At 44.0% G+C, this 16,944-nt stretch overlaps 1 protein-coding gene across 1 annotated transcript in view; it reads right to left on the bottom strand.

Annotated features, from left to right (window-relative positions):
- The window catches only part of ido1 (indoleamine 2,3-dioxygenase 1), an 88,519-nt gene that overhangs the window by 22,660 nt on the left and 48,915 nt on the right, over positions 1–16,944 (bottom strand). The window contains exon 8 of the mRNA XM_066714552.1: positions 12,067–12,118. Coding sequence (XP_066570649.1) covers positions 12,067–12,118 — 52 coding nt within the window. The remainder of the gene's footprint in view (positions 1–12,066; positions 12,119–16,944) is intronic.

The raw sequence follows: 16,944 nt of genomic DNA, 5'->3' as shown, positions 1-16,944 counted from the left end.
TACATATAGGGCATTTCAGCTAAAAACTCCTAAAAATTAACAACTGATAAATACTTTCTCCTCCAACCTCCGGACCCACAGTTTATGCTACTGAAACAATTGCCAGCAATTTAGTGGCATTTTGTTGGCAGCAAGGTCTGTGTGAATGGTTTATTGCCGGCAATTTTCCGGCAAGGGTCCTAGTCTAATTGCGGGCAATTTTCTGGAGACAGGGCTGCATCCCAAATCGCACACTTGCTCCCTACACCCTTAGACAAGTGTACACTTTGCGTGGCATTGTGCTGACATCACAGAGTGTGCACTTGAGTGAGCGAGGGTGTAGGGTGTAGGGTGAAGCCAAAAGCACTCAATGGGACACACTTCAGCATTCAGCGTCATTGGCTTTGACTGAAAAAGTATCTATGCAGTCTTTTCTTGTCATCTGTCTCTGTATTGAATTAACATAATAATAATAATAATAATAATAATAATAATAATAATAATAATAATAATAATGATAATAGTAATAATGGCCCGAGTGTACCCAGTGGCACCTCAGGTTCAGCAACGCAGGCCGTCTGCGGCAGCTCGCCGGCGGGGAGGCCCACCGACTGCGGCTCTCAGGCCACAGCCCAGGCCACAGGTTGGACCACAGCCAAGGTCACAGCCCCGCCCACCTGCCGATCTCTGCCAACGTCTGACTGGCAGGCAGGCGGCCCCCCAGGCTCACGCCCTGGTCCCCGGCGGCCCACGGCAGCTCGTGGTAGGAGGGGACCCGGCCCGACCCCACCTCCTCCACCACCACCCGAGCCCCGCCCCTGAGGCATTCCAGCAGCCTCTGGCCCACCCTTACACCCCCCAGCAACTTTCAAATTGGCAACTCTGCACCCAAGACTCTTGGGTGCTCCAAATTATATCAGTTGGCTACTCCCTGAAATTTCAGACACGTCCCCCCCTTCCAGGGTGTGGTGTAGACACGAGTGAGGGACCCGTTGCAGTGTGCGGCGCTTCACGTCGAAATCGCCGCTCTCCTAGAGAAGCGAGCAATCCACGAAGTGCCCCCGCCGGGGCAGCACGAGGGATTTTATTCCCCCTTCTTCCTTGTGCCCAAGAAAGATGGCGGTTTCTGCCCCATCTTGGATCTGAGGCGCTTGAACCGCCACCTCAAGGTGCTGCGCTTCAAGATGCTCAACCTGTGCACCATGTCCCAGGCCATCAAGCCCGGTGACTGGTTCATCACGGTGGATCTGAAAGATGCTTACTTTCACATCCCCATTGCGCAGGCGCATAGGAAGTTTCTCCGTTCACCTTCGAGGGCTGAGTATTCGAGTTTGCTGTTCTCCCGTTCGGCCTGTCGCTAGTGCCATGCACTTTTTCCAAGTGTATGGATGTCGTGTCAGCCCCTTTACGTTGCCAGGGAGTCCGCGTCCTAAATTATCTAGATGACTGGCTGGTTTGTTCTCACTCGAGGGAGCAGGTTCAGACACACATGGACCTGATTTTAGACCGCCTCTCCGAATTGGGCCTTTGGGTCAATCGAGAGAAGAGCCGCCTGATGCCAACTCAGCAGGCACAGTTCCTTGGACTGCGCCTCAATTTCGTTGCCATGCTCGCCACGCTGGCGCCAGAGAGAGTTGCCTCAATGCACATGTGTCTCTCCCTCTTCCGACTGAGAGCTCGTGTCAGGGTGTCCCTTTGCCAGAGGCTGCTGGGCCTCCTAGCAGCTGCATCACAGACCCTCCCCCTCGGCCTCCTCCAGTTGAGGCCGTTGCAGTGGTGGTTCAGGTCTCTCAGGATGCACCCTCGCGGCAATCGAACACACAGTCACTCCGGTGTGCTGGAAGGCGCTTCGTTGGTGGCAGAGCCCCCACAATTTGACCCTTGGTGTGCCCCTGGGGCCAGTCTACCACTGAGCAGTCATGACAACAGACGCCTCCAAGCAGGGTTGGGGAGCAGTCTGCGACGGACGTGGAGTCCGAGGCAGGTGGACAGAACCAGCACGGGCCCTCCATATCAACATCCTGGAGTTACAAGCAGTACTCCTTGGACTGTTTCATATCCTGCCAGTCCTGTGGGAAAGACATGTGCTGGTTCGGACAGACAACACAGCGGTGGTTGCCTATATCAACATGCAAGGAGGTCTCCGGTTGCGCAGACTGTACTGTCTAGCACGCCATCTGCTTCTGCTGCCACGGTTACGCTCCAACAGAGCAGTTCACCTCCCAGGCCTGTCCAACACGGCAGCGGACCTCCTTTCTCGAGGGGCCCCCCGGTCTCGGAATGGCGCCTCCACCCACTTGTGGTACAACAACTATAGAGTAGGTTCGGCTGGGCGGATGTGGCTCTCTGCCTTGGCAGAGTCCACACATTGCCCACTATGGTTCTCCGTCCGAGACCGCTCAGGAACCCTAGGGATCGACGCGCTAGCCCACACGTTAGCGGGCTGTTTCCTTTATGCATTCCCACCGCTCCCCCTTCTCCTGGTGGTCCTGGAGAATGTCAGGAGAGAACGAGCGACACTTCTGCTGATAGCCCCACGGTGGCCTCGCAGATTCTGGTTCGCAGACCTGATCGCCCTCCTCCAAGGAGAGCCTTGGCAGCTCCCAGTGAGAGCGGACTTGTTGTCCCAGGTGCAGGGCACGCTTTGGCACCCCAAACCGGGCCTCCTCCAGCTCTGGGCCTGGCCCCTGAGTGGGAGCGATTGATTGCCTGGGGTCTGTCGGACGCGGTAGTTGCCACCATTCAGTCAGCGTGAGCGTGAGCAGTATTCCTACCGCTGGTGGACGTTTAGCACCTGGTGCCAAGACGGCGGTCAAGACCCAATTAATTGCCCCATCGGGGTCAATATTGCAATTTCTACAAGAGCTGTTGGACCAGGGCAAGTCCCCGTCCACGCTCAAAGTGTATCTGGCGGCCATCTCTGCATGTCATGTCCGGATTGATGGCGAGCCTCCTGGGTCTCATTTTCTGGCTGTGCAGTTTTTAAAGGGAGCTCGACAGCTATGGCCTACTTGAACCCTTTCACTGCCCATCTGGTGCCTTGATGTAGTGCTGGACGCACTTTCCCAAGCTCCATTTGAGCCACTGAACTCAGCTGAGCTGAAGCTGGTGTCACTTAAGACTGCGTTTTTGCTGGCAATCACCTCTGCAAAACGCGTGAGCGAGTTACATGCCCTGTCTATACATCCATTGTGTGTCCGTTTTGCGGGAGATGGCTCCAGGGTCACGCTACGGCCTAACCCTGCATTCCTCCCGAAAGTGCTGTCTCCATTTAATGTCAACAGGCCTATTGAGCTGATGGCTTTTCATCCTCCTCCCTTCGCTTCAGAGCAAGAGAGTCGGCTTCACCTGCTCTGCCTGTGCAGGCCCTCAGGTGCTATTTGGAACGCAAGGACATTCGGCGCTCAGACCAACTGTTTGTGTCTTATGGAGCGCGAACACAGGGCCAGGCGCTTTCAAAACAGCGCCTCTCGCATTGGATTGTGGACACCATTACCATGGCCTACAAGTCTACCGGGACCCCGGTGCCTGATCATCTGGTGGCCCACGTGACTCGAGGCGTTGCCACATCATGGGCACTTTTTCAAGGTGCCCCCTTGGCAGACATTTGTGCAGCTGCAGCTTGGGCCTCGCCGCTTACATTTGCCCGGTTCTACAGGTTGGATGTGATGGGACCGGTCCCTTCCATTGGGAACCCAGTATTGGCTGCAGTCGAGCCCCAGTAGCCTTCGGGCTCTGGCTCCTGCCTTTTCTCTCCCAGTCTGCCCCTGTAAGTGCTTCCTGAGGGAGCTAGTGAACCGTGTCTTTCCCTTCCACCGGACTATGTCTTTCAGTCGAGCACCCACGCGAGCTGCTCCTGGATGTACAGACTGGAATTCTCCAGTGCCCTGCTGTGTATATACAGTGAGGGAAAAAAGTATTTGATCCCCTGCTGATCTTGTACGTTTGCCCACTGACAAAGAAATGATCAGTCTATAATTTTAATGGTAGGTGTATTTTAACAGTGAGAGACAGAATAACAACAAAAAATCCAGAAAAACGCATTTAATAAAAGTTATAAATTGATTTGCATGTTAATGAGGGAAATAAGTATTTGACCCCTTTGACTTAGTACTTGGTGGCAAAACCCTTGTTGGCAATCACAGAGCTCAGACGTTTCTTGTAGTTGGCCACCAGATTTGCACACATCTCAGGAGGGATTTTGTCCCACTCCTCTTTGCAGATCCTCTCCAAGTCATTAAGGTTTCGAGGCTGACGTTTGGCAACTTGAACCTTCAGCTCCCTCCACAGATTTTCTATGGGATTAAGGTCTGGAGACTGGCTAGGCCACTCCAGGACCTTAATGTGCTTCTTCTTGAGCCACTCCTTTGGTGCCTTGGCTGTGTGTTTTGGGTCATTGTCATGCTGGAATACCCATCCATGACCCATTTTCAATGCCCTGGCTGAGGGAAGGAGGTTCTCACCCAAGATTTGATGGTACATGGCCCCGTCCATCGTCCCTTTGATGCGGTGCAGTTGTCCTGTCCCCTTAGCAGAAAAACACCCCCAAAGCATAATGTTTCCACCTCCATGTTTGACGGTGAGGATGGTGTTCTTGGGGTCATAGGCAGCATTCCTCCTCCTCCAAACACGGCGAGTTGAGTTGATGCCAAAGAGCTCGATTTTGGTCTCATCTGACACTTTCACACAGTTCTCCTCTGAATCATTCAGATGTTCATTGGCAAACTTCAGACGGGCCTGTACATGTGCTTTCTTGAGCAGGGGGACCTTGCGGGTGCTGCAGGATTTCAGTCCTTCACGGCGTAGTGCTGGCCTATTCAACTGGCGGCCCGTGGGCCATATCCGGCCCATTTGTCAATTTAGAATGGCCCTTTGATAAATTCTTAGTATTAATAAAAATCCTCGCAAAAATCAGATGTTTGATGCCAAAATGAGCCATTATTCAATATCCTCCAATAAGATACTCAGTTTTTTCTGTAGTCCCGCCCATAAAGTGCTGTCAATCAATATCATCAGCAATAGCATCTGTTACAGCCAATCAGAATTGAAAAATATCCCAGGTAACCGCTGCAGTCTACAACTGTGTGCCACCACAATCAAGGTATTTTACAATTGTTTAGCACAAAGTGAAGGTGAGCTAGAAACATGTCTCTTTCTACTCTGAAGAAAAGAAAAGTTGATGATGAAAATAGGCAATTCAAAAGTGAGTGGACTGAGAAATACCTGTTTATAAAAATTACAGGAGGGAAGCCTATGTGCCTGCTGTGCAACGAGGTCGTTTCTGTGCAAAAAGACTACAATCTAAGGAGACACTTTAAAACTAAACTCTCACAATTCGACATTAACTTTCCAGTTGGTTCAGATGTACACAAAAATAAATTAAAAACCTAACCACCTCCTATGAGCAGAGCCGGGTCACTATGGTGCGATCGTGCTCTGCACAGGAAAACGCTATGGTGGCCTCTCTCCGTGTGGCATGGATACTTGGTAGAAAGAAGAGACCTTTTACGGACTCTGAGACTGTGAAAGAGTGCTTGCTAGCTGCCATTGAGGAGGTGACACCGGACGAGAAAGTGAGAAACCAGGTGATGTCCTCGATTAAATATATATCCATGTCGGACACATCAACTACAAGGAGAATTGAAATTCTTGCTATGGAGGTTTTTGAAACGCTGTTGGACAGACTGAAGAAGGCAGAGACAATGTCCCTGGCTGTGTACTAGTCAACTGACAGTACTGACATAGCACAGCTGTGCTTATATGTGCGATTTTTTGATGCAGAGTGCTTTCGGGAGGACGTGCTGGGCTTAATACCACTGGAAGGACACACTACTGGTGAGATAATTTTCCAGAAAATCGTTTCGTTTTTCAATGAGAATGGACTGGATTTGGAGCGAGTTAACATGCTTGTCACAGATGGCGCTCCGTCTATGTCGGGCAGGGTACAGGGCTTATCAGCCCGTCTAGCGGCTCTTTCGCCGCACATGAGATCACTGCACTGCCTGATACACCAGAGCGCGCTATGTGCGAAACTTAGCGGTGAGTTAAAAAACACCATGGACTCAGTTATGGCTATGATCAATTTTATCAGATCAACATCTAGCCTGCAGAACCGCTTGTTTCGTAGTCTTCTGAAAGACATGTCTGCAGAGCATTATGATCTACTTTTACACAATGACGTTAGGTGGTTAAGCAAGGGAAATGCTCTCAACAGGGTTTGCGAGCTTAGGGAGGAGATAATTGCTTTTCTGCGCGATTGCAGCCACAAGAAAGCCAACACCTATCTAGCGAAAATGCTTGACGAGGAGTTCGTAGCACAGGTGTGTTTTTTGAGTGACATCTTCATTCACTTGAATGGACTTAATTTGTGACTACAGGGGAGGGATAAAACAGTTATTGACATGATTGAAAAACTGACTGCTTTTCAGAAGAAATTCGTTATTTTCTCTTCTGATCTGTGCCCAATTAAAATGCTCCATTTCAATACACTGCACAACTATATCCATTTATAATCAGCACAAATCACCCCTGTAATGTTGGAGTTTTTAGATAAACTGAAAATAACTTTTCAATTAGATTTGACGAGTTTAATCTGCCAACAGAGATCATGCAGTTTGTTAGGGACCCATTCTCTACTGATCCGGGTGGAGACTTCTCCGCAAAAGCTAAACAGGTGCTGATGCCTCTCGATGAGGGTTCCCTCCAGTTGGAGCTAGTGGACATGCAGGTATCAGCTGATCTGAGGCATGCTTTTCAGTCTGTGGGCTGTTTGAAGTTTTGGACTGAGCATGTTATTGCAGAGCGATTCCCAAACATGAGATCTTTGGCCTTTTTTCTTTTGACGATGTTTGGTTCAACATACACATGTGAATCCAGCTTCTCTCACATGAACGCCATAAAAACAAACACTCGTTCCTCCTTGTCAAACGTGAATCTTCATCACTGCCTGTGACTTGCACTGACCTCCTTTGTGCCTAACTTTTCTACTCTTGCCCAATCTAAAAAGTGCAATTTCTCCCATTAGTAGTGAGTTAAAAAGCAGAAACATAAAATGTTTAGAAGTTATGTTACAAAGAAAATGTGTGATACATGGGATATGAGTGCTTTATAAAACAATTGTTTAAAAAAGTGCAGCTTCTCCCATTAGAAGGGAATCATGCATGTTTATGTTAAGAAGAAAAGTGTTAAACATACGTGTAATAGGAATAAAGGTGCATTATAAGCTTATAATTGTGTTTGCACTGTTTATTTATAATGTACCTATGAATAGTAATTGTATGTAGAAAATGTCTGGCCCCCCTGACAAAACGTTTTTCAAATCTGGCCCCTGTAAGAATATAGTTGAATAGCCCTGCAGTAGAGCATGACTCGCTCCTGGATGGCTCAGGTGTGGCCCTACGGGACCCCTGAGGTTACTGTCTGGAGTTGTGTTGCCGAGGACCCCTAGCAGTGCACCTCGGGGCAGGCTCCCTTATCAGCTCGCTGCCTCCTCCCTTGCGATGGTTTTGTTATTCAGTAACACCTCCCCCTTGGGCAGTGCTTCCAACTTGAAAGATAACGATAGGTTGCGTATGCAACCCCGGTTATCTGAAAAAGGAAGCACTGTCCAAGGGTTGCAAGGTCGTGCGGGAGTCCTGGCTCCCGGCAAAAGAGTACGAACCATCGCTGATGTCACGTTTTATAGAACAGGAAGTGGGAAGGGACCTGTTTTGAGTGACGAGCACAGGGGCCAATGGCAGCTTTGATAGATAGACGTTTCGATCGGGTTCCTATGGAAGTGCGCAGAATAAATAAGGTTTAGAAGGTAACTATGAATTTAAAAGCTGCAGCAGTTGTAAGTGTAGCTGATGCGGGTCAGAGCTCCCCGAGCACAGTACAGCGTTAAGCCCTCTACACTAAAAGGCCGGGCCTCCTACCACTGGAGGCTCAACGCTGTACTACATTTTTACTGAGGGGTTATGTCACATTCAAAATTCAAATAACTTCCTGTTTAATGTTAAGGATGCAACAAGGGGTGGCACGACTTTGTCCTCTTCTCTCTCGTCACTCTATACAGTAGAGTTGAAACATAAGACGTTTACTGTGCGAGCTACACACAAAAAACGGTCATACTCGGTCAGGCGCTATAGTAAAAACAATTTGCTGCTATGTGCTCCTTAGTGATATACTTTACTTTTCCAGCTGTAAATATATATAACGCACACATCAGAAATCAACTTGACAGGTTAGCAACTAAATAAGGTTGATAAGTTGACTCCAAGTTGGCTGCAAATTGAAGAGCTGAAGCATTTTTAAGCCACTTAAATGTTCAGTTTGATTGTGTTTAAAAGTACACAAAACGAAACTTAGAGAATCAAGTGTTTACTAATATGTTATGATACTAGAGGCATCTATGCTATTACTAACTTAGTTAAATTTGCTCTATTTGAATTAAATAAGTGTAGTTGTTTTTTGAGATTGTAACTGGTTGAACATTAAAAACAATATTTGACCACAAGAGGGGGAACTTGACCATGAATACTCTGCTTACCAAAACTTTTAAGTAAATAATGTTGTCAAAATATGTAATCTGATTATTATTTTTATGAGTCTGGAACCATACATTTCTCGACTGCAAGCACCTGGAAGCCTCAAACGTTGCCTGCAACTTCTAGTTATTATTATTATTATTATTATTATTATTATTATTATTATTATTATTATGTTAAATACAGAGACAGATGACAAGAAAAGACTGCATAGGTACTTTTTCAGTCAAAGGCAAAGACGCTGAATGCTGACACTAAACTGTGTCCCATTGAGCGCTTTTAGCTTCACTCTACACCCTACACCCTCACTCACCCAAGTGCACACTCTGTGTACACTTGTCGAAAGGTGTAGGGAGCAAGTGTGTGATTTGGGACGCAGCCCGGGTCTGTGTGAATGAAGCAGGAAAATGATTGCCGGCAAATGACGCGTCATGGCCTTGCGTTGTCGACGAACTGCATCAGCTAACTGATCAGAATAGGGGTGTATTTTTGCAAATGCAACACAACACGGTTAAACCACCTTTGAACAAGAACTTGTGACTGTAACAAGAAATGGACCGGCTTGTTAGAAATGGCTGGTTGAAAATGTTATTGGCGTATTTAATGCTAACTATTGTCACACGTCAGATGTTATATACTAATAAATCATGCAATATATCTCTATACAGGCAAACGTGTTACCCCCTCCCACTGGGTTAGTTACAAATTAAATCGGTTTGCTTTGAAACACTCTATCAATGTGCTTATTGTTCACAATTTTCCGTCTACAAATATGCTCAGTTAGTTTGGAAACTAACTCGGGATCATTTTCGTGGTTCACTTCCATGTTTTCTCAGGACTCAGATCATATTGCAATAATCAAGTGAGCTCAAGTGTATTAATAAAACACTGGATATTTACATTTTAAATGATTAGTGCATATAGGAAATGGCAGCATAATGCATACAATAACAAATACATACACCGTTTAGTCATAACATTATGACCACTGACAGGTGAAGTGAATAACACTGATAATCTCGTTATCATGGCACCTGTCAGTGGGTGGGATATATTAGGCAGCAAGTGAACATTTTGTCCTCAAAGTTGATGTGTTAGAAGCAGGAAAAATTGGCAAGCGTAAGGATCTGAGCGACTTTGACAAGGGCCAAATTGTGATGGCTAGACGACTGGGTCAGAGCATCTCCAAAACTGCAGCTCTTGTGGGGTGTTCCCGATCTGCAGTGTTCAGTACCTATCAAAAGTGGTCCAAGGAAGGAAAAGCGGTGAACCGGCAACGGGTCATGGGCGGCCAAGGTTCATTGATGCACGTGGGGAGCGAAGGCTGGCCCGTGTGGTCCGATCCAACAGACGTGCTACTGTGGCTCAAATTGCTGAAAAAGTTAACGCTGGTTCTGATAGAAAGGTGTCAGAACACACAGTGCATCTCAATTTGTTGCGTATGGGGCTGCGTAGCCGCAGACCAGTCAGGGTGCCCATGCTGACCCGTCCACTGCCAAAAGCGCCTACAATGGGCACATGAGCATCAGAACTGGACCATGGAGCATTGGAAGAAGGTGGCCTGGTCTGATGAATCATCAGTTCAAGGTGTTGACTTGGCCTCCAAATTCCCCAGATCTCAATCCAAATCGAGCATCTGTGGGATGTGCTGGACAAACAAGTTCAATTCATGGAGACCCCACCTGGCAACTTACAGGACTTAAAGGATCTGCTGCTAACATCTTGGTGCCAGATACCACAGCACACCTTCAGAGGTCTAGTGGAGTCCATGCCTCGACGGGTCAGGGCTGTTTTGGTGGCAAAAGGGGGACCTACACAATATTAGGCAGGTGGTCATACTGTTATGGCTGATCGGTGTATGACGGCAATAAATTATCTACATGCAGTAGTCTAACACATTTGACAGTCTACTTCTGATACAACCAAATAATACATGGGTACGTTCACATTGTGCAGAATGTGCGCAGATCTGACCAGCAAAGCAATTCATTTTCAGAATCTGTGACAGTTGTCTGTATCATGAACGCATCCAATATTTAAACATACTGTATGCAGTTATTAAACACAACAATATGCTGCTGTACTTGTGAATATTATGATCAGTGTTGCACTGCCGAATGGTGATTGTTTTGCCTATATAAAAATATACAATAACAGTAGTGTGACGTCCCCTAAATATCCATCTAGGAGTATTTTACTGCTACTGCCATGCCTTTAAACATATAGTGCTACTTTACATAATATTAAATTAATGGTTTTTATAGCAATTTGTTATTTCTGACATTTAATTTCTCACACAAACAAAAGTACAAACCAGCCACAAAATGATTGAAAAATGTCTCACTCACACGCAGCATCTTTAGATACAATTGTACGATGTATTAACTTTAATTTGTATTATATTCCATTTAGAAAACAAATTAGAGCAATACCTTTGTAACACCCTGATAGCCCAATATACAATTGTTGTCAGATTATTTATGTTATCGTTAACAATAAGTTAATTAACAAATACAAATGCGCATGTTATCTTAACTGGTACTGTACAGTCAAAACTACACATTATTGGGTGAAATGTGGGGTTTGTTTTCTTTTTGAAAAAGAACTGAGACGCTCCTGTGTCACATTCAACTTTTCCAAGGGAACCGAACTCAGTTATTTTGCCAAATGGACAGCGACCAAGTCTTTCCAATCGAATTGTGTTGTTCACTCTTCCCCGAACCGAACCGTACTAAATACGAAACAAACCTTGAGGGTGAACATGCCTTTAGACTGCATTACAGTGACATTGATGGTAGTTTGTTTTGAATTATTTCAACCTGATGTTAATGCAGTAATGTCAAACTTTAAAAAATGAAAACAATTGTTGTTTTGAGTGTAGTTTGTAACTCAATATGCAAAGTGCTGATGCATATGAACTGATGCTGGTGATGAAATGTACCCCATGATGAAATGTGCATGATGAAAAGATAATTGCGGATATCAGTTAGTGCTTTAGCTCAATCTGGGATATGTCAACTTAGCCTGATTTTGTTAAACTATGTACGAAGAACGGACCATAGGAAGTTAAGATCCTGAAACCCTGAAAAAGCATACATTCCAGAGTTACCATTATTTGGTAAGTTTTATATTTTAAAGTTTTAAAAGTTCTTAATTTGATAGAATTGAACTTGAAATGTGCTATACATCTTACTATAGCAACATGTAAAACACAACACATAATACAATAATTATAGGAATTGGTTGTATTCCCCATTAAGGCCTCTTTTAAAGTATAATAAATACATTTATTTTTAAGCACTACTGCACCACTGAAGGAAAGGCAGAAACAAATTACATTTGCATTGACTGTAAACTTACTAGCCATTGGATTGTACTTTAAAATGTTAAGCATATTGAAATGAAGTTTAACTAAAGTCTTGCTTTCTAAACATCATAGTGCAGATTCACTATGACAGTGAAAAGTAATTGTAATACCAGGATTGAAGCATTTCAAGGTTGGGATAAATTACACATTTTAATTGAAAAATGTGGTAATCACTGAAAGGAGAATACCTACCCCGACAGATAAATACGCATGATCCCATAAAATACAGTTGGGTCGACATACACTGAAATCAGACAAGAAAGGAGAGATCCAAGGTATGATTTTCTAAACAATGAAGGAAGGCTTGGCTCCTTAAACTAGTGAATTTCATGAAGTAAGAAATAATGTAATTATTATATAGACTAGAGTGCATCCGGAAAGTATTCACAGCGCTTCACTTTTTCCACATTTTGTTATGTTACAGCCTTATTCCAAAATGGATTCAATTCATTACTTTCCTAAAAATTCTACAAACAATACCCCATAATGACAACGTGAAAGAAGTTTGTTTGAAATCTTTGCAAATGTATTAAAAATAAAAAACAAAAAAAAGCACATGTACATAAGTATTCACAGCCTTTGCTCAATACTTTGTTGAAGCACCTTTGGCACCAATTACAGCCTCAAGTCTTTTTGAGTGTGATGCTACAAGCTTGGCACACAAATTTCTGGCCAGTTTCTCCCATTCTTCTTTGCAGGACCTCTCAAACTCCATCAGGTTGGATGAGGAGTGTCTATGCACAGCCGTTTTCAGATCTCTCCAGAGATGTTCAATCGGGTTCAAGTCTGGGCTCTGGCTGGGCCACTCAAGGACATTCACAGAGTTGTCCTGTAGCCACTCCTTTGTTATCCTGGCTGTGTGCTTAGGGTTGTTGTCCTGTTGGAAGATGAACCTTCGCCCCAGTCTGAAGTCCAGAGCGCTCTGGAGCAGGTTTTCATCAAGGATGTCTCTGTACATTGCTGCATTCATCTTTCCCTCGATCCTGACTAGCCTCCCAGTTCCTGCCACTGAAAAACATCCACACAGCATGATGCTTCACTGTAGGGATGGTATTGGCCAGGTGATGAGCGGTGCCTGGTTTCCTCCAGACATGACGCTTGCCATTCAGGCCAAAGAGTTCAATCTTTGTTTCATCAGACCAGAGGATTTTATTTCTCATGGTCTGAGAGTCCTTCAGGTGCCTTTTGGCAAACTCCAGGCGGGCGATCATGTGCTTTTTACTGAGGAGTGGCTTCCGTCTGGTCACTCTACCATACAGGCCTGATTGGTGGAGTGCTGCAGAGATGGTTGTTCTTCTGGAAGGTTCTCCTCTCTCCACAGAGACACGCTGGAGCTCTGTCAGAGTGACCATCAGGTTCTTGGTCACCTCCCCGACTAAGGCCCTTCTCCCCCGATCGCTCAGTCTGGCCAGGCGGCCAGCTCTAGGAAGAGTCCTGGTGGTTCCAAACTTCTTCCATTTACGGATGATGGAGGCCACTGTGCTAATTGGGACCTTCAATGCTACAGACATTTTTCTGTACCCTTCCCCAGATCTGTGCCTCGATACAATCCTGTCTCGGAGGTCTACAGACAATTCCTTGGACTTCATAGCTTGGTTTGTGCTCTAACATGCACTATTAACTGTGGAACATTATATAGACAGGTGTGTGCCTTTCCAGATCATGTCCAATCAACTGAATTTACCACAGGTGGACTCCAATCAAGTTGTAGAAACATCTCAAGGATGATCAGTGGAAACAGGATGCACCTGAGCTCAATTTTGAGTGTCATGGCAAAGGCTGTGAATACTTATGTACATGTGCTTTTTTTTGTTTTTTATTTTTAATAAATTTGCAAAGATTTCAAACAAACTTCTTTCACATTGTCATTATGGGGTATTGTTTGTAGAATTCTGAGGAAAATGATGAATTTAATCCATTTTGGAATAAGGCTGTAACATAACAAAATGTGGAAAAAGTGATGTGCTGTGAATACTTTCCGGATGCACTGTATATAGAGACCTCAGGAATACAGGTTTATTCAGCCTGATGGCATTTTCTTGTGGGAAAAGTTCAACTTTGTGTGGTTGATGGATAATATCTGAGGATGAAAAATGCAGTGAAGACTATCTATATTTGTGAATACTGCTAGGTGGTGTTACAACAGATAACGTAATAAAATACAGATAACGTTATAACTCTACAATAACGTAATAATTTGCAGTTCATAACGTAATACTGATAACATAATAAATGTAGCGATAACGTAATAACTTTTTACCGATAATGTAATAACATATTACATTATTGGCATTTATTATGTTAGCTGCATGTTTCTGAGGATAACATAATAATTATACCATTATTACCAATGTAATAACACTCAATAATGAGCACCCAACTGCCATCCATTTACATTTTTTGTAATCATCTAATGTACTACATGTGAAAAGAGATGACTACAGTATAAAATAAAAGGTGTTTGGTCATTATTTCACATATCATTTTGCGTTACCTGGAGTAATACTTTGGCAATTATCATTCACACAAAATATTGAGAATTTAATTTCAACATTTCAACAATGTCAACATTTCCAAATATCTCTCTCTCTCTCACTCTCTCTCTCTGAGAAGGGCAGTATCTAAAATGCCTTGAGTATCTAAAATCTAAAATTCAACTAAAACAGTCTTTGAAAATTACACTACTTAATAAAACCATGTCTGTATTAGACTATCAACTTTCAGACTTACTATTGTCAACTTTTTTATTTGTATTAAAATCGATATTGTTTGTCTGTTACATTCAATTTGTGAATTCCAGTAAGAAATTGCCAACATACATTTAACTGGAGAACAGTCACAACTGTATTTTCTGTTAATTATTTTGAATGAAGAAGAGAGAGAAAATAAATTGTTAAAAACATATATATTCAATTATTAAACATTACTCTGTTTATGACTTTTGATATGGTGCATGCCATAGTCTCAAGTTCTACACTCACCTAAAGGATTATTAGGAACACCTGTTCAATTTCTCATTAATGCAATTATCTAACCAACCAATCACATAGCAGTTGCTTCAATGCATTTAGGGGTGTGGTCCTGGTCAAGACAATCTCCTGAACTCCAAACTGAATGTCTGAATGGGAAAGAAAGGTGATTTAAGCAATTTTGAGCGTGGCATGGTTGTTGGTGCCAGACGGGCCGGTCTGAGTATTTCACAATCTGCTCAGTTACTGGGATTTTCACGCACAACCATTTCTAGGGTTTACAAAGAATGGTGTGAAAAGGGAAAAACATCCAGTATGCGGCAGTCCTGTGGGCGAAAATGCCTTGTTGATGCTAGAGGTCAGAGGAGAATGGGCCGACTGATTCAAGCTGATAGAAGAGCAACTTTGACTGAAATAACCACTCGTTACAACCGAGGTATGCAGCAAAGCATTTGTGAAGCCACAACACATACAACCTTGAGGCGGAGGGGCTACAACAGCAGAAGACCCCACCGGGTACCACTCATCTCCACTACAAATAGGAAAAAGAGGCTACAATTTGCACAAGCTCACCAAAATTGGACAGTTGAAGACTGGAAAAATGTTGCCTGGTCTGATGAGTCTCGATTTCTGTTGAGACATTCAGATGGTAGAGTCAGAATTTGGCGTAAACAGAATGAGAACATGGATCCATCATGCCTTGTTACCACTGTGCAGGCTGGTGGTGGTGGTGTAATGGTGTGGGGGATGTTTTCTTGGCACACTTTAGGCCCCTTAGTGCCAATTGGGCATCGTTTAAATGCCACGGCCTACCTGAGCATTGTTTCTGACCATGTCCATCCCTTTATGACCACCATGTACCCATCCTCTGATGGCTACTTCCAGCAGGATAATGCACCATGTCACAAAGGTCGAATCATTTCAAATTGGTTTCTTGAACATGACAATGAGTTCACTGTACTAAACTGGCCCCCACAGTCACCAGATCTCAACCCAATAGAGCATCTTTGGGATGTGGTGGAACGGGAGCTTCGTGCCCTGGATGTGCATCCCACAAATCTCCATCAACTGCAAGATGCTATCCTATCAATATGGGCCAACATTTCTAAAGAATGCTTTCAGCACCTTGTTGAATCAATGCCATGTAGAATTAAGGCAGTTCTGAAGGCGAAAGGGGGTCAAACACAGTATTAGTATGGTGTTCCTAATAATCCTTTAGGTGAGTGTATGTTTGTGAATAGACCGTAGATGGTATTGACCTCTTGTTACTCATTCTGTTACATAGTTTCATTGTTAAGTTGAAAAGGGGTTTTTGGCTGACCTTTAACATCAGCAAGAATATATTTCTATTGACAAATGACAATTTGGTCATCCACAGGCATTATGGGATGAAATACTTTTTTAGTAGTTTGTCAGAGTTAAACAATATATTCGTTTTTTCTTTATGTACGAATTGCGTGGCAGGTTTAAAAACATTGTAATTCTTCATGTTTAAGATATATTATTTATAACTTTTTTTGGGGGGGAAGTTGTGTTGTACTAGCAATGCTTGGATTCAATATATGGTTTCTTTTGGATTCTACAAATTTTTGTCCGCTTTTGATTTGTGTTTTAATATATTTATTATATTTTTGATAGAAACAATAACAGCAATGTGTTAACTACACAAATCAAGAATCCAGGCATTCATTTGAAAATGTATATTGGACAAGGAGAAAATATTTTCCTATTTAGGCTTAAATAACATTACACCTAGTGTCAATCAACAATGTTATGTCTTTCTGTACTATTCATAATGTACAATTGTTTTTCCTGCCAAGAAAGTAAACTAGTTATCTTACAAGTCTGAAGCACTGCCCAAGGGGGAGGGGTTTCTGCGCACTTCCGTAGGAACCCAATCGAAACGTCACTATATCAAAGCTGCCATCGGCCCCTGCGCTTGTCTCTCAGAACAGGTCCCTTCCCACTTCCTGTTCTATAAAACGTGAAGTCTGCGCAGGTTCGTCCTCTTTTGCCTCTTCGCTGGACTCAGGAACGTAAGCTCTCGCTGTCTGTGTTTGTAATAAACATTCAAACTGCGTATTTCAGCTGGCTGGCTCAC

This window comes from Amia ocellicauda, chromosome 9 (genome assembly GCF_036373705.1).
Source record: "Amia ocellicauda isolate fAmiCal2 chromosome 9, fAmiCal2.hap1, whole genome shotgun sequence".
NCBI classification, from domain to species: Eukaryota; Metazoa; Chordata; class Actinopteri; order Amiiformes; family Amiidae; genus Amia; species Amia ocellicauda.
The sequence above is the reverse complement of the archived record's forward strand: the minus strand, read 5'-3'. Positions and strand labels throughout refer to the sequence as shown.